The 26,161-nt window shown below is 39.5% G+C and overlaps 1 protein-coding gene across 2 annotated transcripts in view; it reads left to right on the forward strand.

Moving 5' to 3' along the window:
* Positions 1-5,816: 5,816 nt before the first annotated feature.
* rxfp1 (relaxin family peptide receptor 1) overlaps positions 5,817-26,161 on the forward strand; it is a 75,717-nt gene continuing 55,372 nt past the window's right edge. Inside the window, exons 1-3 of one of the 2 annotated variants that reach the window (XM_039813630.1) lie at positions 5,845-5,894; positions 5,985-6,111; positions 12,350-12,487. In XM_039813630.1, coding sequence (XP_039669564.1) covers positions 6,069-6,111; positions 12,350-12,487 — 181 coding nt within the window. In that variant the 5' untranslated portion in view covers positions 5,845-5,894; positions 5,985-6,068. Of the gene's footprint in view, positions 6,112-12,349; positions 12,488-26,161 lie in introns of both variants that reach the window. The other variant, XM_039813629.1, reaches the window with a different exon arrangement.

Below are 26,161 nucleotides of genomic sequence, written 5' to 3' on the forward strand. Positions count from 1 at the left end.
GGCAGAAATAACAATGTATGTACTCTGACATTTAGGCTACGAAGCTACAGCTATAACGTGGGGGGTGGGGGGTGCTAGTGAGTGTGTGTGTTCAGTGTGGTGATGGCTTGTGGAAATAACCTGTGTGTGTGTGTGTGTGTGTGTGTGTGTGTGTGTGTGTGTGTGTGTGTGTGTGTGTGTGTGGTTATGGTTACGGTAGAAAGAATGCTAATTGTGTTACCTTTAATATGCTGCCTATTACAGTGTTGTTAGGTACGCATTATGTCATACATACACACATACTATGTTCACGGTCATACACGGTTGGTCTGAATAAAATAAACCCAGAATTTTAACAATGACCTTGCTTCGTGCTTACTACTGGAAAATAAAATAAGTAAATAAATAGAATTCAGACTGTGGACTGAATATTTACACTGTATTTAAAGCCATGTAAACGGGTGTATTCATAGACTGTATATTACTATTTGTACAGTCTATGGTTTTGTTGCATGTTCTCAGTCTTACCCTACAAATATGCACACACACACACACACACTCACACAAACTTTCCTTCGTAGCCCAAATGGCAGAGTATACATACATATGAATATAAAGATATTGAACAACATTGCTTATTTGTGAAAATCACATAGCGACAGTAATCATAATTAGTAAGGAATCATGTTTTACTTACTTCTCAGACATACATCCTCCCGGGGGTGTATTGTACAAAAGTAGAATATATAAATCCAGGATAACTGATAGAGCGAGGCTTGACCTTTAGCAGGGTTAGGCCATGTGGCCCCATCATCAAGACAGAAGAGACAAAGGGCCCTATCTTGCACTCAGCGCAATTGCCTTTGTACACCGACACATGTATCATTCCTATTTTGCACCTGACGCACAGCGGACTTTTCCCTCCACAGACACACGTCGGTAAATTAGGGAATGTATTTGCACTCCAATGGGCGGTTCAGCGAAAAGAGGAGGCGTGTTCCGGCGCAAACGTTACTTTGTGCTATTTTGCAGTTCCAGAAAACAATTCCGCCACTGACCAGGAAAAACCTGGTCTAAAGTCAGTGGCGCTAGTCTAAAGTCAGTAGCGCGTTATTCAGATGCTATTTTAGGGGCGAATGCTTGGCCATAATGTAGCGTGTGCACAACGCGCATACACTTCTCTCATCTACAGCAGTTCCCATTTTTGAAAACGATACATAATTACAAAGAAAAATATTACTGAAAATGCGCTTCATGTGTTTGGATAGATCAGGAGGCACTTTACAGTACAATCCTCAAAAAGTCCCAGCGTTCTTTGTGGCTGATTGTGTTTTACACATTTCCATGAATCATGGATGTGTTGATGACATAAATAAGGAAATATTAGAGGACTTAAGGAGACGTGATGTTGAACTACGGTGGGATTGGACACTACGGCGGGATCTGGTCCGGGAGTAATGCGCGATGCGCTCCTGGTGGAGCGGGTGGACGGAGAGTGTGTAGAGTGGGGGGAGGAGGAAGGGGCACAACAGGTGCAGGTGGTGCGTTTGGAGGCCCACGCTCCATGGCTGCAGCAATCCTCTCCAGACTTGAGGAGATACAGGCCGCAGCAACATCGCCACCCGGCTAAGACGGGCATTTATTTCTTTGCCGCATCCCGGACAGGTCCCGCTGGCGTGCGCCAGGCAAATCCACCATCATAATAGCAATCCGCCATGGAACAAGCGCGCCTGCTCTTAAAGGGAATGTGAGATGACGCTCTGATTGGTTATTTTCACGTTACGCCCAAACCACACCTAGCTACTTCAGACCAACCCATTTAAGATTTGCGTCGGGCGCAAGACTCATCTATCCCGCCGGTATAATAGCAACAGCGCCAGAGATCAGCCCACAAAGCTACTTGCGTTTGGCGTTTCATACTTGCCTTTCAGATCGTTAAAATAGGGCCCTGAGTATCAATAGTGGCTATTTCTTATACTCTACAGTAATAGATGTTTATACTTTACTGTAATAGATTTTATTTTTATTTTCTTAATTTCTTATATTCTAATAGATTTTATTTTGGTTTGGTTTACATGTATTATGTGTAATATTTACAGTATTTCAGTTTTCAGCCACAGTTTCAAAATAAGAATCACTGGAATCAATAAAATTTGCATCAAAGCATTTCTGATTCTGGGTCCAATTCTTTGCAAGAAGGCAAATTTGACAACAATTGGCGCTGGCATGAAAGGTACGTACAGTAATAGACTACAGTGACAAGCAATGGTGCACTGATTCACAATGAGTGCTGTATTTTGTTGTCCACTGTGTAATGGTTGATTGGAAGAGCTCATACACTTGTTTACAAGTTGTGTTGTTTGAAGGCAAAATTAGCTTTTGTTGCATATTTTAAATGTTTTGGCATGGTTAGAGCCTTTTGCAAACAAAATGTGTCATTTTGACCATGAGTGCCACTGTTTCGGCCTGTGTGTTAACTGTTTTGAAAAATGTGGAGTTTGAGTTGACTGCTGCATCAAAGCAATCAAGAAAAACTGTAATTGAAACTGCCATACCATTCAAGCAGTTAGACTAATTATTTGCACAAATGAGCTGTTGTACTCTTTGCCTTAAAATTGAGCAGAAGACAGCCTAATGATATGCAGGGAATTTACCATGAAGATCAATTACAACCACTAATCTACAATGCTAGATTGTGATGCGTACATATCCCTCTCTCTCACTCTGTCTCTCTCTCTCATATGGGCTGAAATATTTCGTTCGTTTGTTTTGTGGAAATATATTTTTTTTTTTTACAGAAGTAGAGTTTCCTTCTATACATAATATATGCTTTGTTTCCTTTGCTTTGAAGGCCTATTAATGGACATAGAAAATAAAGAAACTGAAGAAATTGGACTCTGAAATCTAGAAACTATAAAGATAATAAAGTGATAAATGTAATGCACACTTACTGACTGTAACACGGTGTATTCATCAGTTATTTCCCCCCAGCAAAATATAAGGTCAAAAACCATTGAGGTGTCCTCTCCCTCTTGTTTCATGAATGAACAATAAGGTAAAAAACACTGCTGAGTGAACAGAAAAGGCAGCAGGATTAATAAATCCTGGCTGTTAGCCTGGTCAGTAGCAGGCTAGCTGCACAGAATAAATCTCTATGGTAATTTAGGTGCCTCTACTTTTGTGCAACCAACTCAAGGCTAAATTCATCCAGGATAATTGCAATAGCCCTGTGGTCAGAGGGCTATTGCACAAAATCCTGGAGCCTTTTCTTTTCACTCAGCAGTGGTTTTTACCTTATTGTTATCAGCCTGAATTAAAATATAACAGGTGTCCTCTTCAATACGGTCCTGGTTATAACATGTCTGGTGGTATTAATTGGGAAATATTTAATAATCAGCTCTCTTCAGATTTCAGAGAGAGACTACACATGTTTCACCCCGTACTGCCTGATCCTGCTTATAGTCTCTTCTTTATCCCTCTCAACTTGAATCTGTAAAATCTTAGTTCTAACATGCATCCACCAAAAACAACTGAGAGACACTTTGCACACTAAAGAAGAAAAACACCAAAATAAATACGCAATCCCCTTTTTACAAGAACATAGAAAAGATTTGAAGATGTGTTTGAGGGTGCTTTCAGTGGTGTAATTTACTGACTGCCAAAACAAATGCAAGCTTCAGTAGATTGCCAAGCACCCACAGGGCTTGTTTGTATCTAATGATCTGACAATCTGAGGCTTGTCAGCGACTCTGAACAAACACTTTCAATGTTTTGAAAGCCGTGTGTACTTTCAACCTCAAAAAAGCTCTTGGAATGTTTTAACCTACATTTAAAGGTGCTCTAAGCGATGTTGGGTGACGTCACTTCTTGTTGACGTTCGAAGTATTGTCAAACAAAATGGAGGCTAGCTCGCCCCTCCCTCCTCTTCATCTCGTCTCCTCTCCCTCCCTTCCGCGCACTAACCCCCCAACCCCCACCCCTAAATCCTTCTTGTCGGTTATTGGCTGGAACACTGTTTGTTATGTTTCGTGGTGCTGGTTGGCGCAGTTTGTTTTTGTTGCCGTTTGTGGAGCCTGGGCTGTCTACAGTTTTTACAGTGTGTTCAGGGGACAGGCAGCTAGCAGATAATGAAGAGATGTTTGAACTTTTTTTCAACGTTTTGGTCGTCTTTTTCAACACTTTTGTCGCTTTTCCCGATGTTTTTTCTCTCCACTTTTTTTCAACGTTCTTGCCACTTTTCCCGCCGCTTTTTAAGCTTTTTCCGACATATTTGTCACTTTTTTCAACGTTCTTTTATCATTTTCTTTTCCAAATGCTATACAATTGAATGAAACAACCAAATTCAATGAAAGTACTGAACTTATCATTTAAATTACGAGAGCGTTGTATGGAACCATCCACGTTATTTTTTTTTTGCCAATTTGGTTGCAAGAAACCCACATTTCTGATATCGAAAGGACAACAGGAGGGTTAAGATAAGTGCCCAAAGGTCCAACGCACAATCAGATCAAAATGTGTTTTTGTGCAAAAAAGATTTCGGCTTTTAGGGATGGTGAGAGTTGAGGTGAAATTGTGTTTTCAGTCTAGTGCATATACCGTATGTTGCATATGGATAATATATGCATGTAAATTGATGTGTTATATATATATTTTATTGTACTCCAACACCAATTAAAAGGAACAACATGATTTGCCTGTGTATTTCAAGGTAAGAAACCAAATTTTATGTTAACACTCTGTTTCCCTGAAAGAAGGACCTTTGTGCATCCAGGCATTTACTATTTATAATAAGAATATCTCTTTAAACCATTTCTAATTGGAATTTCGTGTGCAGGTTCAGTAAAGATGAATGCCCACAAACCGTTTAAACAGTAAGTGAGGATTTTATTCACTTCACAATAGTTTGTCATAGTTGGCGATACAGGTTAGAAATTGTAATCACCTCAAAACAGTGGCATAAGTCTTAACACTGTGCCCCTTTAACACAAGAAAAGAATGACACATTTATGAATACAACCAATGCCATAAAACAAACAATACACCCATAACCTTCATAAACAAAGATGCGTACCGGTCTAAAATCAGCCACTATAAACGATATGCCCTAGCTCAAAATGTTAACAAAGTGACAAATATTGAGTGTATTGCCCCAAGATTTGGATCAGCTCCCAAATGTAATGGTTTCTTCAATGGCCCATGAACATCTGGCCAGTAATTTTTTTCTGTGATCCTGCTGACAGACAAACAAACAAACAGACAAACCAAGCTGAAAACATGACCTTCTTGGCGGAAGTATTTCTTGCACTGGAAGAATGTGGATGAGAGCATTTGTTGGACTGCACTTAGGTAACCTCTAGAGACTATGCAGGCAGAGAAGGTGGATAAAGAGAAGATGACCATATAAGAAGAATCTGATTTCAGGAATGGATTACTCTGCCTGTCACACCAAAGCCCTTGCCTGCCAGCAAGTCATTTCTGTGAATATATACAAACTAACAACATCCAGCACTGCAGCGAGATCTCTTTTTTTTTTTTTGAAAAATAAAACCTGGAAGCTGGTTTAGTGTTATGACTATTGAAGATAAGATTTGTGATGCTCTCAAATCAACTGCAGGGGTGACACACCTAATGAATGCAAATCAGCAGAGCATTGATGAGCAGTGGTTAGTTTTTAACATGTTTCCTTCAGAGTCTGGGTTCCTCTTTTCTGCAGAGTCCCAGATACTACCGCTCTCTCTCTCTCTCTCTCTCTCTCTCTCTCTCTCTCTCTCTCTCTCTCTCTCTCTCTCTGCACCCTTCTATGCGCGCTGCACCTGTGCTGCTGCTCGTGCGTCAGACGATGGCAACTGATTCTTTAGACCTTCGGCTCTGTCGGACTGGGTGCAGACTGAGTCGACCTTGTATCGTGGCTACAGGTTCTCCGGGTTCTTCTACAGCCTCTCCACCCGCTTGTCTTAAGCTTTTATCACACGCAATCAAACTTTCTTTGTTAATTTTACGCACAGGTTCCCAATTCGGACATTTGAGAATATCGCTGGTCCTTCCCTACCACCACCCGCGCGATTTTCACAAAAACTTCAAGAGGGGCCATGCAAGTTTATGTGGCTGTGATATTCGCGTATGGAGTGTCGGGTAAGTTCCGCAACTTCTTATATTGACGAATTTACCAAGTCGTTTAAGCTTCAATCTTTGCCGTTTGGAAACTATCGTGCACAATATGTGCTATATCGTCTTAACAAAATGTATAAGATATTTGTTAATCAAAGAATTGGCCCTGAGGTTATCGGAGCGACTTTATCAGAAATCCGCACCGATGACAAAAAGAAAGAGAGGACGGCTACTTAGATAAAGATTTTAGAAATGAGAGATTAAGATGTTTTTGTCGAAGGGCATTTCACTGTAAAAGCAGGTTCTGTACATTTTATATTTGATATAGCCTACAATATATTCCCTGAATTGGGTTTAAAACACCAGGGAGCTGTAGCCTATTAACGTTTTAAAGGCGTTAAATCACCCACTATGCATAATGACTGGCTGGATATTGTTAAATTATCTGAAAGTGGAATAGATTGAAATCAGTCGGAGGCAAACAATGCTTAGTTCTTATGAGATATCATCAGTCATATATTCAGTGGATTTAAACTCAGACAGGATTCTTGTTTCACACTAATGTGGAGTAATATTAAGATCTTTTTTTAAGATTTATATTTATATTTTGCTTTTTGTGTGAGGTTGCTCAGTGCTGTGTGGAAAAGATTTCGTGCCTTCTTGAAGCCTTTTTTAAGAGCCAGTGAATTGCATGAGCAGACCATCCATCACTACTGTAAGAGTAAATATGCAGCCACTGACCAGTTCTGTGCGCATCCTGCATTAGGGGCAAGTGCAGGGAAACAGGTCTGTGTGAAGCCTGGAGGACTAAATGTGTCCACACACTGAATTCAAACTGACAGCGTCAGTTCTTGGCTGGGGCAGAACGGCTTGCCAAGAGCATGTCAGTTTAAAATGTTGCTTTCAGTCCATAAGGTACAGGAGCTTTAATCCAGTGTGTATTTTAACCCAAATTACATCAAGTTTTGGCATTTAAGCTGTAAATTCTGCACAACAATGAACTCAATAGCAAGATATGCTATGAATGATATATTTTCAAATCCTAAACAAAGAAGAAGTCACAAAATAAACAAATTTTGTAGCCTGATTGGTACTTCAGAACGTGCTAATTGCATTATTTCGTTGGCTGTTGACCAATTTACATTTGTATATTGAGGTTCATACTGCTTATGCACTTGTGATACTGTAAGGCACAGGTCAAGACATAAATCTGTTGCGTAACTGTTTGCATGCATCTTGCCTTGCACCCAAGATCTGTGGAGGAAAAAAAACAATGCGAAATCATAACTGGCCCCACTGTGTGCTGCCATGGGAAAAATGAATATCCTGCATGAGGAAGCGCCAATTTATGTTGTCACAGTCAACATATGATAAGCCATTTTTCTGAAGCTCACAGATCAGTGTCCCAAAGATATTTTGGACCCTGATTCATCAGCGGCAGAGGCAGTCAGTGAGAGCAAGCTGGGTGGCTGTTCAGCCTAGCGAATCATTGTTTGCACCCATTAGTGTGGAAAATGGAAGAAACCTCAGGAAGAGCAACGCAGGAGGGATCTCTCTCCATGGTCGGACAGACGTGCTGAATAACTAACATAATACAATAACAGTATAGGATGAGAAAATCATACATAGAAGGTCGTAAATGAATGAATGAATATGCTGACTAGTGCTCACAAAGACATTTTGTGAAAACTCAGTTTGAGTCTTATTTCATCCAAGAAAGATAAATAAACAGTTGCGTAAGAATTTTAATATTTATGGTCGATCTTCATGCGATAAATGCCAAGCAAGTTTTCCCACAAGGACAATAAAGTGTACTTAAATAGTTTGTGTTTGTCTTTCCATAACGTTTTCAAATACTAATACAGATGAGTAGCTATTTCCTCTCACGTATGCACAATTACATGCATGTCGGAAGTTAGCTGGCCAACAGCTTTTGTCTTTGCTGTGTGTTTGAGTGCAACTTTTAACTGAAGATGCAAAGCATTTGATTACGTGTCTTTGTCGGCACTGGTCAGCAAATCACCAACAGTACAGGATCTGATACATGAAGCTGGTGGCCCAACAGCACCAAACGGCCAAATGTCAGCTCGGTGTGTCAGGGCTCTCAAACAGAGCAAATATACACTTTCAAGTTTAGCATTTCATTTGAAATATAAATTACACTTTTGCTGTCTCAGGTGGACTGAATATTTCTTAGTCTCGACCTTACATGTAATTATAAGAATATTGCGATTTGAACTGCAGTGCTACAAACTGCATGTAAATGTTTGCAGTGCATGGTATGGGAATACTCTGCACACTGACACAGTATCACTAAAGAAAGACACATCATAAGATGTGATAGAAATATGTTGCACATTTTTATTATGTAATCTGTACTGCACCTACAGTACGATATCCATTTGTGATATCATTTATTTTAACATGGTGTAAAGCAGGACCAGTCAAATGTGATCCAAGACATAATTTTTTCAATCAAGTCTTAAAGCTTTATGGTCTCTTCTGTCTCTTCTTCTTAACTCCAACAATGTGCGGTAGCTGGTTGAGAGCATGGATGTATTGTTGAGAGTGGATTCCTCTGCGCCAGTAGTGTGTATTTCCTGCTGGAAAGGTTCAACTTTTACAGACAAGCTTAATTAGGAGCGTGCAACAATGGGGACTTTCTGATCCAAAGCTATGGAGATGGTTCTTATCGCACTGTTGGACTGTCTTAGTTATTTCTTGTTGGATACATATTTGCACAGATTCTTAATGATGACATGTATTTGTCTGTTGGTTTTTGCTGCTTTTCTTAGCTAATCATAAAAATATCAACTGCTTCCTTAGGCTTGTGTATTCTGTGATCCCCACTGGAGTTCCTTAGAGTGAAAAAATTTGGCTTGCTGATGTATTGGCAGGCGTTATGTATCACACACAATAAGAGGATGTCTTGTTCTTAAATAATTTGTTGTTTGCTAATACCATCCAAGTTTATCCTCCAGGGAATGGTAATTTATGTGCCATTTGTTTTAGAGAACAGACATCTGAAAACATCCTTTCCATCTGGCTTGGAAACAGAGTTGCCTTAGTGTAAATCATTAGTACGCTTCCTGTCAGGTGGGAATTACACAGTTAAGTAGTGGCACTTAACTGTAACCTTGCAATTGTAAATGTGATTCAAGTCTTCAGCAAAGCTAAGCCAATAATGGATCTCTTGTGCTTTAATTCAACACCATGTCCCTTTAGAAGCGTGCCTTGCACATGTTCACAAAGTCTGAGCTTAATAGCAAAATAAAAATAGCAATCAAAATAGATTTAGATTTATTATTTTAGTATGTATTTCTTTCAGTCATCTTAATTCTTTTATTGCTACTTTTTATGCTTCAGTTAGATTTCCTAGAATGTCTTTCCACAAGAGTTGGTGTAAAGTTACATTTAACTTTGATCGTTTCTCTTTTGTGATCAATTCTTTATTTATTATTCGTATAAATTAGTTTAAGCACCAATACAGTCCTAAAAGTAATACCACAGTTTAATTTAATAGCAGACACTGTACATGAGGGATGGCTGTCTCAATAATATTAGAAATGATACTTACTACTAATCCATTGGTCTCCGGACAAACCATACTGTATGAAGAAATGTGCTAATAGTACTGTCTAGACAAAAGTCACAATATGGAGTAAAGCTCTGAGTTTTATTTGTTGTAATCTTCGAGGTGTGAGAAAAGACCTGTGAATACATCATGTATCATCTGATGGTTTGGATTTGTGGATGCCAGGGATATATTTGACCATATATTATTTGGCCGCGACAAAAGTTATGATTAGGCAACAAAATGACCAGTTAAGATTAGGAAAAAGATCGTGGTTTGGATTAAAACACTCCCAACGAACACGCATTTCCTGCTCCTGATTTAGTTTTCACAGGGAAGCAAACTCCACTCTCTGGATTTAAAGTCCAAAAAAACATTGATTGCTTACGAATTACAGTGCTTAACTTTTTGTAGCTTTTCGAACAAATGGTTCATGAGAACAGGCATACTCTATGCAGATGAGAGGTTCTCGCAGGATTTTGAGTATCTTGTTAATACAGAAAAATAGAGCTGTTTCAGATGTTTGAGCAGATATTTTCAGGAACCCAGAAACACGAGGGTCACCAAAAGCTTTCTATAAAATAACCGTGAGAGTAAAAATTATTTGCTGGTGTTTTTGCAGTAAACAGAATGATACGCCCGGCATCATTTGATATACTAAAGTAGATTTGGAGGTTTACATGATGGAAGCGGCCGCTTGGTTGCCTTTAAAATCGGTGAATTTATCTGTATGTATGCCCCCGATGAGCAAGATGCCGAATTAGGAAATATTACCATTTAACAGCTTGATATTTAAAATGCCTGAATGATGACACATGTAAACAGCACAGAAAAGTTAATTCTGATTTAATGGGACCCTGAACTCTTTAATCTTCTACAGCATTTTACTTACATCTTCAATGGAAAGAGTTCTGTAAGGGCCCGGCAGGATGATTAATTGTTTATCATCTTTGAATAAATGTTACCAAAAAAGTAATCATAATCCTCATTCATATTTTACAAATCAAAACGTATATTTACAGAGAGGCAGAATAAGGTAGATGGGATAAGAGGCACAGTTGCCTGCCATTCATAATTAGGACTTGAGGTGAGGAAATGTGCAAAGTCTTGTTAAGACATAATGACATGATAAATCAATAATTTTGCATGGGTCCAGAGTGTTGAGTGCCTTGTAGATGATGAGCAGATTCATAAATTATATTCTGTTCTTAATTGGGTCCAGTACAGGGATGCCAACCTTCACATGTGTAATCTGCACCTTGCTTGCAATTTGCCTGTCTCCTGTATTTGGAACCAGAGGCATGATAAGGCTGACTTAATATGGCACATGAATAAGGGATGTTAATTATCAAGACAGTGCCAGATAAGGGAGTGAATAGTCATCTTCTAGCTGTCAAGTCATATGATGTCTGTTTTACATTCGCCACATTTGTCAGTCTGTACTGTTTGTTCTATGTCTCTGCATAATTTAGACTGAAGTAAAGGAAAATTAGCTATATAAGACTGTTGATTAAAACCCAGCACCAGAGATTTTCTTTTGCTGGTGCTATGGGGTTGCTCGATTGTGCCCTGAAATTTAGAGTTTCCCTTGACGCACATGGACTAGGTTACACACATAGCCTAAGTTACACACACACACAGATAACGCACCCACCTCCGCCGTGGTTTTCTAAGTGAGCGAACAAGAGGGAGAGAGAGATTGATTTATGTTTTTTATGCACTAAAGTTGCAATACAACAGCACCATAAAACTCTGATTAGCCCACCGAACATACAGTATTTCAAACACCAGCCAATGAGCCGGGTTTACACAAACATTACTGCAGCTTTCATACAGTAGAATACAGTATATTTGCAGAAGAGTAGGCTAATTCAGCATGCCAAATACACCACACAAAGCTTACCACACATAAACACACACAAAAACACACACGCAGGCATCCTCACACAGTATGCTTGAACACACGGTAAAACTAATGTAGACATATCTGTAGTTATTTATTGATTTATTTGACAGGGACCGTGCATATTTATGAACATAGTTGTATAAAAACACCATGTAAATATGCCAGAATAAAATAACTACTTTCCATCTGCAGTCCAGTTATTTATTATATCTAAATAAGCCACTGATCCCCTGGTCTAATGTCATTTTATTTGTCCTGGTTGGTGACAGGTTCACCATATCTCTCAGTCTCATTTACAGGTTTTGTTAAGTCTCCACACATTGACGTTTAGGGAGTAAAAAACGATCCATTGCTAACGTTACACTCACTTAGCTAATCCTAACGCTACCAAATATTGCGTTCTTCTTCTTCTGTGTAAATACATTACTGCGGAAGTAAGGACAAAAGTTGAATGTGTGCTGTGCCCATTGGCCGAATAGGATCACCTGTGTTTGCTTCATGTTTTTTAGTCTAAAATGAATCGGTTTGTTTTATTAATGTAATTATTCATTTTTCAAATATAAATTATAATATTTATACATTAACGAAAATATTTTTTATGAATATACCACAGCAATTTCTTAGGGGTGCTAAGGGGGTGCTATGGGAATCCTAGGGGTAGCTAGAGCACCCTCAAGCCCCTCCCTGGCGCCTCCTATTCTCTCAGTATGTCTCTAATAAAGACAAGAGGCAGACATTGTACATTCATAATCATACTCTTGGATTTTCTGCTTTGTTTATAGCACTCAATATCACAGAGGAGAAGGCGACGTGTCCTCTTGGATATTTCCCCTGTGGCAACCTGACTGTGTGCCTCCCTCAGCTCCTGCACTGCAACGGCATCAATGACTGTGGAAATCAAGCCGATGAGGAGAACTGTGGTAATTAATTGTTTCTACTTGGAAAAAAATGTGTATATGATCTTGTGCTGTTTAACCTCATGCAATTTACCAGCCCAGTGGGGCACTTTCATAATTCACTGAAAATCAAAGTTTCCAAATGGACTCTTTTAATTCGTAACAGTAACATTACAGAATAATCAATTCAAGTCTGGGTAGGAGTGTCAGTGGTCTTTCGATAAGGACGAGTTTGAAGGTGCTGCTGGGTGTCTGGCTCTAAAAACAGGAGGATCGCCGGTTCAAGTCCCTGTACGGAGTGAGGACTGATAGCTGCAGAGGTGCCGTGGCACTGCTAAGGTGCCCTGGAGCAAGACACCAAACCGCCTGAGTATGTGTGTGTATTTCAGGCCTGTGTGTAACAAAAAAAACTGTACCAACAGAGTGAAAATGTAAATTTCCCTTTTCAAGATGATCTTTTTCAAATCACCGGTTGCACTCATACGTCCACAATCGCAGTGTGGATACCTTCCTTAGTTATACCACAACACCAGGATTGAATAGCAGCTGTACTTTTCTACGTGCTGGTGAGCTGTTCTAAAAGCTGTTTAATTGCAATATTTTGGTAAATATATGGATTTAAAAGACTGTTTTTTCTGATTTTCTTTAGTCGCTCCCAATTATTTCACCCACAGCCCTACATTTATACCCATACGTCAGATAAAATCTATTTTTTACCCATTACAAAAACCTTTTGTGGGTTACCGAAGCACCCAATTCAGTGCAGGAATCTAGTGTACCTCTCAAGAATTGTTGAAAGAACTTACTTATATATAGATACAGAATAAATGTATGAAGGATGTCCAAAAATATATCATTATGTAACTACACTGACGCTGCAGCTGCATGACTCAAAGGGACATTGTGCCATTAACAACGCTGTTATTGTTAACAAATTAAAGTGCACTTTCAATTTAAAAAAAGAATCCCAAATATGACAGGTAACACTTACAAAAGATAACCTTTTATTGTGGAAGCCTCCTTACCTCTGCTGAGCTCCAGGTTGTGAAAAAAGGCTCATGCATGACTGAGTATCCTGAGGAGGCGATAATCAATCATGACTCCTGTGCTGAAACAGGTGCAGCTTATAAAACAGCTGTCAAATAATGACAATTTTGAAATCCTCTCACTTCCGTCTATTTCCCTGAGACACCCTGCAGGAAGGATTTCGATCTGATGTCAGCTTTGTGTCCTGTAAGTGCTATTGGTTTATATAGTCCTATTAAAGTTGGAAAAATTTCACAACCTTTTATATGAACAGAAGAAGAAAAAAAAAGTAATGTCTCCAGCCATATTTAGTTTGCTATCACAAATGTAATATTAATACATTGCTGGCTAACACAGTGTTAAATGAATTTACTCCATAGTCAATGGTCCTCTTGTTTTAGAGGTTGATTGTGTGACTAAAACAAAACTCTTATCGCCAACAGCATACAAAGTGCTCCCATGCAGAGAGGGAACAAAAGCTAACAATTCATGTAGTCCTTAGTCCCCTCGTTTCGGCTAGTTACGTAGAAAGCCGTGTAGATTTTGAACAGCTCACCCGGAGACTGAAGGCAGGACACATTCAGAAACCCGTATCTTGCTCAAAACAGCATGGATGTTTTTTTTCAAAGTTTGTATGCGTGTGGAAGCACCAGACACACAGAAAAAGAGATTTATTCACAATATGGGCACTTGAAGAGCCAAATATTGTGGAGCACCTGGGTAGCTCTCCTGTTAGCATGAGCCTCACATACAAAGGCTCAGTCCTTCCCGCAGCGGCAGTGGGTTCAATTCCGACCTGCGGCCCTTTGCTGCATATTATTCCCCTTCTTTCTACCCTTTCCACTCTAAAGCTGTCCTGTAAATGAAAGCCTAAGAACACCCAAGGAATAATCTTAAAAAAAAAAGAAAAGAGCCAATTATGTTTACAGGTATTTGATGGTAAATAAACTAAAGTTCAGGGTAGGAAAAAAAGGTGATGCGCTCAGCTATTCAAAATCACTGAAAACAATTACAAAAAGCCGCCCCAGGCTGCTAAAACATGCTCTGTCTGATCCTCATCCCTGAGCATGACACCAAGCCCCTATTTCCCTCAGGTTAAGTTATGCATCTTCAGGAAGAATAGTCCAAAATACCAAATAAGTCAAATTCTTATAGTCGCAGCACTAAACCAGACATAACATAAGTTGTTGAATTGTATTTTGCTCCATTTTTCAGGCAGACTGATCATCATTTACATTTTGGTGCGATTAAGTCAGCTTGGAGAGTATTATTTTGTCATTATCGGCTTTCTACAAAAGAGTTCAATGCTTTCTTGATTCCGTAATTTGAAGATTTCTTACACTGCCTCCCTTAGTCATAAACTCTTGCTGAAAATAGCAGCCTGTCTCAGGGGTGTGAGAAGCAAATACGCTTGTCCCACTTGAAAAGTCAGCAGCATGCACGTGGGGAAGAGTGTCATGGGTGCGATAAGCCTGATATGTCAGACTCATTTGCTATTTTGTTGCCTCTCCAGTATTTAGTCTGACATGCCTTCTTGCTAGTAATTTTCAGGGAGGAGTATTTGATATCCAGCTGGTCTGATGTCAGCTGCAGTCAACACTGGATGATCTTAGTACAGTAGGTTTATAAAGACCTGTCCTAACTAGCATGAGGGTTTCTTTTAGGGATTCAACAAATGATTTTAAACTAATATCTGAAATATGGATAAATGCCTGTCACAATTGCCTAAAGCCCAAAAGACACGTTCAAATGCTGTTTTGTCTGACAAACTGTCCAAAACACAAAGAAAGTTGATGGTTTATTCCTGAGGTTGACTAACCATATTCTAATATCAATTGATATATCGACTACAGCATTTGAATTTGAACCCTTTATGAATTTAACAAACAATTGATTTGCATTCAGAAATCTATAGCTCCCATGAAGCTTTAGCTGCATGACAGCACATGTAACCTTTGGTCTTTTTCTTTTCTTTTTTTCACACTTAAGGAACTTAACTTAACTTTACTTTTACTCATATACTTGTACTTAAGCACGATTTTGAGATACTTTATACTACCATTTAATGCTACTTCATTCTTCTATTTCACTACAAATAAATATTGTACTTTTACTCAACTATATGATATCGGGTGATGATTCAGAAATGATGTAGGGAGACCTCAGAGATGACGACCAGTCCGAAGAGTACAAATCAAGTGCAGCTTTATTCACACAGTAAACAAACTTTCATGACACTGGAACAACCATGAGCATACAGACACGTCTGCCCAAGGATGAACCACATGTACATCATAGTGAATACCTTTTAAACTCTTTTTGTGCTTACACAGCATGAGACATCTATTTCAGCACACAAGTTTTACTCTTAAACTACACCTTTTATGGCCGATGCTCCTAATAGATTCCCACATTCCTGGCTCCGATTCCTCTGTGTGAAAGTTGTACCCAAACTCATAATAGATTCACACATTCTAAGCTAGGCTTCACTATGAGACCATATCATCTTAAACTGACTGGTCTCTAGAAACTCCTTAGAATAGATAAGATACAGTCAAACATTTGCATGCACACATACCAAACCTATCACTATATATATTTGACATATATTTACTTTAAAGATCAAGATTATACACACAAAACATCTGATCAACTTATAAAATATGATGATTTTTTTAGACTGAACTACTAGACGGTATATAATTATGTCTACCCCATCCAGCTAAAACATTAAAACGCTGCTTACAGAGTAATGCATTAGTAATAATAATGTAAGACTCAGGGCAATTCTGCCGCCTAATGCATACTTTTACTGTAGATCCTTTAGCATTACATTACTACATTAGTAGTCTCGCATTGCCAGACCTTCCTCCTGCAGTGCTGCGGAGGAAGGTCTGGCTAGTCCACACAGCATTCCGGGATGGGAGAAAAACATGCTCTAGTTTATTGGCATTTCTTTAAACCAATCCCAATCATCTTGGGCGGTGCTGTACAGAGGCACGTCGCCTCTGCAAAATAGCCTTGGGAAGGAACTTGTTTTGGTGGAAAATGTGTACATTCAAAGGTTGTTTTAGTTGTGCAACAGAAAACTCTGATTGGACAGATAGTCTAGCTGTCTGGATTTACCCTGCAGAGATCTAAGAAATGGTTAATCATAGTCCTCATAAATCCACCAGAGTTTAAAAAGCCCAAGGCAATGGATATCCGGCCTAAATGAGTGAAATCCGTTGGAATTTCAGTCGGCAACGGAACAATCCCCGAAGTGGAACGTTGTGGATATAGACTACTACATTAGCTACTAATACTCTTAGACTATTAGAGACTATTAGGTAATGCTTCATGGCTATATATTATAGTAATTAGCATTTTTGCAAATTTCAGTGTGGTTGTATTCTTACTCTTAGTTTCACTTTGGCTCTCCATTTTGAGATGTAGATGGTGATTCAGAAGTCTGGAATCAGGTTAACAATGAGAAGTAGCGCTTAGTAAAATCTGTTTTTATGTCTTGAGCACTAGGTTTTATTTGAATTGACTGAAATGTTGCCAAACTCAGGGCTTGGTGAATCCTGCTCCTGCTGTATTCAGAGCCTCACCTTCACAAAGCCTTCAGTGTGCACTTTGACTCAAAGAGAAGGTGTAGTAGTTTTGTGACTGAAAATTCTACACAACAGTGAATATAAGATTTTAAGTGGGAGATTGACTTGCCTCGGGTAACCTTTTTATATATACAATCGGTGGTAACAAAATGCCTTTACAGTGTAATACAATTCAATACAGTAGCTCTGCTAGCCCTGAAAAACGTATTATCTTTGTGGAGCTTGTACAAGTTAAAGTTTAATTTGGAAGGTATTGATTCAAAGATGGTTAAAAGCAGTTTGTGGTGGTTTTGTAAAGGATTCAATTATATTGTAGCCTAAGGTATTTCTCTTATGTTTTTAACCACAAGCAACTTGTTTATGTGCAAAGTTGAGGGTTGTTTTTTGTGTCAGTATTTCATATGTGAAAATGGGTTCCTTAATTGTCAAAATTAATAAAATAGACTACAGAATTTTGAAGTGCATATTAAAAAAAACTTTTTCAAGCCCTTTGCCTAGTGCTAAAAAGTCTAAATGGCCACAATGAAAGGGAGCAGCAATGTCCAAAAATAAAACTCATACAACACTAGCAAGTGAAGCCTGCATGCGTCCTTCTGTCATTCTAGACAGGCCAAATTAAAACTATACATTATCTAATGCTAGCCAGCTATGCTACGAACCCATTAATGAGCTTTGAATGCATTGATTTGTGTAATATTACTGTAGATTGTATTACAAATTTTAAACCCTTTGACAATAAATAAATTAAACACAGAGCTCCAGTCATGATATGGAATTTTATGATATTGTTACACTCTGACTTCATCAATATCCATCCCTGTCTCGTTTTTCTCCCAGAGAAGCTGGTATTATTTTATCACAGCAGTTGTTGATCTATTGTAACTTTTTCTTTTCATCTAATTGGACCCTGAATTGTAATTCCTGGTACCAAGGATGTCAGCACCTTTGCAAAGCAGGCTTAAAGGTCCAGTGTGTAACGTGTTTAGTAGCTCATTATCAAAATCTTTGTTGCCCGTTCACAAACTTGTCCTTTTTCATGAATATTTACCACCACCATCAAATCCAAGTATTCCTTTTGGCTTAAAATTTTACATTGACATTCGCATGAACTTCGGTAGATGCTCCATATTCATGTGCCATCTTGAAATACGTTAGCCGGTGAGGGACATACAGGACATACTGCTCCTCCTTTCGCGTTTTCGCGATAAACTCACAGGTGCTGCTAATGCTGCTAATGGGTATCGCAGCTTCCCGGCCCCGGCAAGTTTGAAGAAGGAAACATGGAGGACCACACGTATTCAAAATCCAAATTTCAGGAACAGGAGTCTATTTCTTGGCCCATAAAAAGAAAAAGGATATTGAAAAGAGCAAGAGACCAGCTTTTTGAAGCGTGAAGGCTACCGTAGCTGTAACACGTACTTTGAACTGCGTGGCGCATGAGAGTTGATTGCGATATATGATCTCATTGCTAGATGGGAGAAATTCCTACACATTGGACCTTTAACTGGTGTGTATAGCTATAGGATGATGTCAACTTTTTAGATGAACCTGGTATACCTTGCTTCCCAATTGAATTGCTTCATCAGCCAGAAGGTTGACCAAAATATACTGTATCGCCAATTAGGCTGACAACATACTAAGTCAGATGTGATCACTGCTGAGAGCGCAGTTATCTTGGTTTATTACTTTATAACTTCACAAAACAAGCTGGATAAACAAATGTATAACATCATCTATTTTAATTCACATCAAAAACAGTCCCACTCATAAGTGTCAAATCGTCATGGCTTTAATGAAAATAACTCCTATAAAGGTGTGGAGCCCACTGAAAAGCATATTGCTGTTCCTCCCACAGCAGTGCTTAGATCACCTTGACTCCTGCTGTATTCACTGTTCTCTTTGGCTAGCCTCCATCTGATAAATAACTTAAAGCCAAGTGACCCTGAAGTCTGTGTAGATGCAGGAAGAGGCAGAGGGAGGACAGATTTTGAATGAAACTGCAAAGAAAACAAATATATAGTATTGTAAGCACCATAAACGGATATGTTTCAGGTGTTTAATAACTTTATCAAATCCTTTTTTTTAAGTACAGTCAGTGGGAAAAAGAAATGAAGCAGAATCTCATCATCGAGAACTCATCCTGATGTTGCCTTTCACTGTCAAGATTATAATAGACACTTAAGAGGACTGAGAAATCTCTAAACGTCAAAGAAAGTCAAAGCAGCAGGGGGCCAGAGTGGCGAATGTCCCTTGAAGGGATATGCATATGAAGGGATGTGGGTGGATGATAATTTGCTAGCTTTGATGAAGAGTATAAAAGAGAATAGACAATTGTCTCACAAAAGGAGATGAGAAAGATAAAAGCTTCTAAGTGGGTTCAATGAATTCGAAGGGATCACAAAATAAAACTTGTGCTCCATCAGTAAGGCTTGATTATTGCTACTGGAAATTTTTCTGTTCAAGAGACATTGCAGGGCACACAACAAACTACCAGAAAATACTTTAAAAACTTTTTTTTTAATTGTTACTAAGTTCAGGTGTGTGTCTTTGGTTAATTTTTTTGCTGTATGATGCTGTGGGCCAGATGTACGTACATTTGCGAATGTAGCATTATCAGCGTCATGGCCAACCCGCAGAAAGCCCACTATACCGGGGTGTAACTTATTTTCGTAACAATCAATTATCAAAAACTGGGGACACGCTGGATGCTGTCCTCCTTTCCTACTTTAATGCCTAACAAATCTATCTCTTTCTCTCCCTGACCCCGTCTTTCACTGGTTGAAGCCTGAAAATATTGTAAACAAATTAATAACATAACTAATTACACTGGTCGGACTGTTGAGCTCTGTTTCAGACTGATACCTCCGGTTCAGGCAGGTCCTCATCCTCAACAAGGGCCTTTTTCAGTCGCGGAAAATACAGTACTCATCTGGATTGAAGCAGCAAACATTCAGTGTAAGAATAAAAAATGACATAACATTATTTATAATACGTTTATTTGATTCACAGCTGCTATATAGTGTTTTGACCTCGACAACCCAACTGCATTTTACCGCAAACTTGGGACTACAATCGCTTGTTTGCTAAGAGTCGGGTCAGTGATTGTGAATGTGTGATTGCGTAAAGGTGTTCACGAGATAGATACCAACCTTTCGTGAACTTATGAATTTCGCTAGCCGTCTTCTCTCCTTGATGGAGAGAGACGCTGTGTGCTCAGTGGGCTCGATGGTGTTTTAAGCCTCCAACGTCGCCTTACAGGCAGCTAACCCTCACCTAAAACCTTAAACCTGCCTTAACATAACCATTGGCGCGCTGCCTGGAAGGCGACGTTGGGGGCTAAAAACACCAAACAGAGGGAGGGGCTGTGTGTGTGTGTGTGTGTGTGTGTGTGTGTGTGTGTGTGTGTGTGTGTGTGTGTGTGTGTGTGTGTGTGTGTGTGTGTGTGTGTGTGTGAGCGAGACACAAGTGACAGAGGAGAGCAGGGAAAGGAAATGCAGAAGAACGTGTTTTAAACGTGTGTTGATAGTGAGGCACACCGCCACACATTAGTCTATGTGTAGGAAACACTGGACCCCCTTTGGCTCTGTAGGTACATATGGTTCATTAGCCCAAGTTTATTTTGACTGGCTTTGTGCACCAGATTTTCATAAAAGAATGTTCCTGTGATTTGTTAAGATAGGAGTGACTTAACCTCATCAACTACTCTGCCCCTCACAGGAGTTCAGCCTTTGGGTAGTAAAAAATAAATAGCATGAAAAAACAGGCACAGGAAACAGCAAAATACTGCAACCGTCCTGGTCACTGTATGCCACCTCTCACTTCCTGTTCTGCACATCCTCCCCATCATGTGGGGAAGTGTAATGGAAGTGTAATGTCACTGCCCCCTGACCTCCACAGACTGACAGTAACGGACATCCGGCTGAAAAGAGTGTAATCCGGCGGAATTTCCGAAGGCAACGGAGCAATCCCGGAAATGGAACGTCATGGATATAGACTACTGTGATGTTGACATCATATTGGTGGGAGGAAATTACTTGCAGGAGTTTGCGAATATTTTCTATCCCATACTATGAACATCAGTGCAGAGTGACTGATGTCTGAACCTCTTTCTTTTCATCATTATGCAGAAAAAAATTCGGAGTGTCTATTTGCACCCCCGGTACGAATAGCCTCGGCCACACAGCTGAGCTATTTACACCCAGTGACGTAACAACAAAAAAACGTTGCTGGCGTGCACCGAAATCATGGCGGACGTTCATCTTCCATGTCTGCAGAAACTGACATATTAGGGAAGTTTTGTCTCTAAAGTTTATAACAATTGAATTTCTAGCGGAAAATGGATACTACAGTTGCGCTTTCTGTCTTCAGTGAAAGCATACAACCGTTAGTTTGTTAGTTAGAACCTATTTTTTTGTATACAGTATGGTTACCTAGCAACCGAGGCTTGAAGAAACCAAGTGGTAAACAGTTGTTCAACTTCCTGAAAGAACTGCTAGGTGACTTAGTGTGCTTGCCTTTGGTATGGGAGTTTGGAGTTTGATTCCCCTGTGTGGTGATCTTATTTTTTTAAATTTGGATTGGATCATTTTCAATAATTTTTTTTTTTTTTGCAGGGTGGTAGGGGAAGACTCATGAATATGCCTGCTCTGGTTGGGTTGGTTAGGTTTAGGCAAGAGGAGTGGTATGGTTATGGTTAGGGTAAGAATGTCAGGGCAATAATATTCAAAAAAGGTGTAATACATGAGTAGTATGGATAACTGTGTGTAAATATATGCCAAGGTACTGTAAATGCACAGGGGTGCAAATAGCATACACTGCTAATTGTACCAGGGGTGCAAATAGCATACACTTCTAATTGCACCAGGGTACAAATAGCATACTGCTAATTGTACCAGGGGTGCAAATAGCATACACTGCTAATTGTATCAGGGGTGCAAATAGGCTCACCCAAAAAAATGTCCTCTTTCCTCCTTGAAAATATATCAGAAAGGAGATTTAAGCATCAGACTTGGGTCTTTCATGCTTCAGCTGTTGCCTTCCATTTGACTTCAGCAGCAGTGAAGTTTCAGATGAGTTGGAGCGAGCTCATACTCAGTTAACATTTTACTTTTGTAGTCTTCCTGAACTTTCCCCCTTACTGGCTCCTCTCTCCACTTGCATTGGCACAGTTGGTCCCAAAAGATGAGAAGCTGTTGTGGGTATTACTTACTCCTCAACTCTTGAGCGTAACAGCAATAGGACTGAGAGGATGAACTGTCAAAGTGATATCAACTGAAATACAAATAGGTCAGCTAAAACCAAAGTACTGTGGAACTGCAGGGCAAGACATGAACCTTTTAAAAACAAGCACATTAGACATCTTACATTATGTTAAAATGTAAGGTTTGGTCTGGTTGTGAGCAGGCCAGCTGAGAGCTTTTTCTTTCTTTTTGATATTTTTAGAATAACGAAAGGAGCCTTTAATACATCCCTGGTCCTTAAGACCACACAGCTCAAATGCTTTAACACTATCTAACAAGCTCTGTCAAATGACTTGAAATAAAGCCAATACCTCAGCCATATCTCATAATCCTCTCTGCCATATACGCCATTATCTGTTCCATAAGCTTTTCCTTGCCCACTTTGAGGCTTTTATATGTCTTCAACAATATCAAAGCAAACAAAAGACACAGAATCAATAATAATAAATGGCGTAATTGAACACATTTCAAGATCACACATTGTCAAGAGACCTTTTATCCTTCCTCCATGTGGTCTATACAGTGTACATAATCACTATGTTCCCCTTGAAGCACAGAAGGTAGCAGTTGCCATTGTTAGAGATTCAATTCCCACTTCAGGAAGCCAGATGTACTGTACATCACAGCAGTTTAAGCTGGTTTGTGAAAAAGCTTTCCCCAAATAGTATGCATCAAGACAATTGATTGGGAAAATGTGATTTAAAAAATGCAAATCTTCTAAGATGATGGACTTATTATGAGCCTGTCAGCAGTACAAAAGTGTCTTTGACACAGTGTTTTGTATAATGACTTGAGAATATGCATCACAATTTTAATTAAAACTGTAATGGGTCTCTAAGGAAATTTAGTCGGCGATATTGGGTGTCAAGTCAGGGCATGGGAGGAAGCTGGATATCCTTTGAAGGTTTTATTGTGAACTTAAATTTAGATGCCGATGCACAGGCACTATTTCTAATATAATACTGTGTAAAAGCGTGGTTTCGAAATTAGAGGGGAACAAAACATTAATGTTAACTGACCTAAACCTTGCAAGTGGGATAAACAACTCTCCCTAATTACAGTGCTAAACAGGTACTGAAGACTTTAAAGGGGTGATAGAATGATTATATAGGGTATTTCACACTGTTCCTTATGGTCTCCTAATGGGGTATGTAACATTGGTTAGGCTGAAAATGGCCCCGGTGCTATTTTTTTTGGCCCTTATGCATCCCTGTGTTTTGGCTCTATTTGGAATGACAGCTTTTCTTCCAAATATGGTATGCTCATGAATATTTAGATGAGCTGCACGCTGATTTTCGTTGAGGAGAAACCAATACACACACATTAGAGACGCGGTGATTGGTTGAGCGAATCCCAATACACACACATTAGAGACACACACACACACTCACACACACTGCTGCCCTGCGCACAGCGCGCACACACACAAACACAGACACACACACACACACACACAAACCGCTGCACAGCGCACACACACAAACACAGTCACACACACACTCACACACCGCTGCACAGCGCACACACACAAACACAGGCACACTGTCTGTTACATGCCCAAACATGCCCAGGCGAGAGCCGCAGCGGCTAAAACAGCCGAGACAAAATAAAACAGTTTCGACACTTTTATTATAACTAGTGTTGTTCTAACGTTACTTTTGCGACATAAAAAAACCTCCACCAAAGAATTAACTCACCTTTTTAGCTAGTAAGTGTGGGGAGAGGAGAGTGAACCCCTGCAAGCCTGTCCTCTGCCAGTGCCTCTGCAGCGCTGCGTTAGATCCATGACTCCCTCTCGTCCGAAATACTCGTTCTAAACCCTTTTCTCTGGGCCAGTAGGCTATTCCATTGTACAGTCTGGAACACTGCATTTACAACCGTGGTTCATTTTCAATATCCTTGCAAAAACTCCAAACTTTCTTCTTTTCTAAAGTACACAGCGCAGCTCGTGTGGGAGATCCTGACACAGCTCCAGCTCAGCGCGTCTGTGAAGGGGGAGAGGCCGACAGGGAAGGCAGCAAACCTGGCCAGCAGCCCCCGCCTGTCTCGGCAGATTGTGGAGCTTGTGAAGTCCGACACTGATTTACCAAATTTGCAATTAGCCGTTTAATAAAACGGACCATATTTGAGCTTTACATAGTTGATTTCTCGCATAAAAAAGTCTCAGAAGTGAATTTTGTAATTGAATAGCAAAGATCTGCACGACCTAGATTTAGAAGACTACCTGAGCTCAGATCAGTTAGTGGCCTATGTAAATTTTGGGGCGTTACAAAGATAGAAGGTTGAGCCAAAACTTCCAGCTTTGTTCAGATTCGCCCATTTTCAGAGGCAGTTTCAAATTGTGAGATTTGCAGAGGAAAGAGGTGTCAATGGGATTTTGAGGTTATGTATGTCCTATTTACCCTCCAAACTGGTCGTTATTGAACTATGACAGGGTAAAATCGGTTTTGCATTCTATCACCCCTTTAAACTATAATGGGATTGTTACAGGCTATGCATACAACCTGATAAAGGCTACCACTTGATACAAACTCGGTAGTAAATTGCTACAAAACAGCTGGTAATCTCAGTAAATAATATCTTTACAATACAAAAATAACACTTACGTTCATGGACGCACACAAACACCAACTGAAACTTAACTTCGTAAACCGAGACTAAACTAACAGCTGTTAGACACGAGGGGTTGTAAACGTCACTTTCCATACCTCCTCACGTTACTTGAGCCTTTTGTACAAAAACATCAAAATACAGAGCTGGACCTCAATTTATCAGGCGTAGGAAATTGTACAAAGGACTAAAAAGTTTAACTTTCTTTGCTTTCTCTCTGTCACTTGGGTAACACTTTACTTGAAGTTTTCTACATAAGAGTGACATGACACTGTCATGAACACGACACTCACATGACACTGTCATGACACAGTCATGACACATGAACTCTAACCCTAACCCTAACCCTGTCATGACAAAACCGAATGACACTTACTAAAAGAAGCGTTATGTCATAAATGTTTATGACTTGTTTATAATGTTTTATGACATGTTCATGACAGTGTCATGTCACTCTTATGTAGAAAACTTCCAAGTAAAGTGTAACCGTCACTTGTCTGGGTCCGTACTTTTGAATCATGACATGAAACAGCTGTTTCTCGGTTGAAAAAGCAATCGATCCAATGAGAAATGATTAGCCAATCACCGCCCTCATTGCAATGGTAGTTTCTTTCAGAAAAACTCAAGTAGTGTAGACCAAAAAGAGAATCTGTGTTGCCTGGTAGTCATTTGGAGTTATATTTTGCATACAACCAAGTAGTACAAAAGTGTGTCTGGTTTTGATTGCATTTTTTTGTTTATTTGATTGAATTTGTGATGGTGGTGTTTTTAAGCCAAAAGCAGGGTGTTAAATATGGAGTCCTTGTAGTGCTATGGAGCAATGTTTTTGACAAGTGGCTCCCTGTTTTGTTTGTACTTTGACCACACGTTTTCACTCTATATCACTGATTGACAGGTGACAACAGTAATGCTCAAAGAAGCGTAGTGCACTGAAGAAAGGTGAGACAGAAGAACGCCACAAGCAAACATGGATCTAAATGTTGCATGATTTCAAATATATACAAAAATGCCTTTCCAAATATTTTATGAGAAAGGAGTTGCATTGAACACATTTGTTAAGCCTTAAGCTTACACACTCAATGTGGTCCCTTTAATTTGCTCTTTAATTATGTATTAATTATGTGGCAAGTGTCATTTATCCCTCTCCACACTGTAAACTGAACAGCATGCTCAGGTAAGTCAGCCCGATATGGAGTGACTCTCTGGAGATAAAAAATACAGTGGCA

The sequence above is a fragment of the Perca fluviatilis genome, chromosome 10 (assembly GCF_010015445.1).
Source record: "Perca fluviatilis chromosome 10, GENO_Pfluv_1.0, whole genome shotgun sequence".
NCBI lineage: Eukaryota > Metazoa > Chordata > Actinopteri > Perciformes > Percidae > Perca > Perca fluviatilis.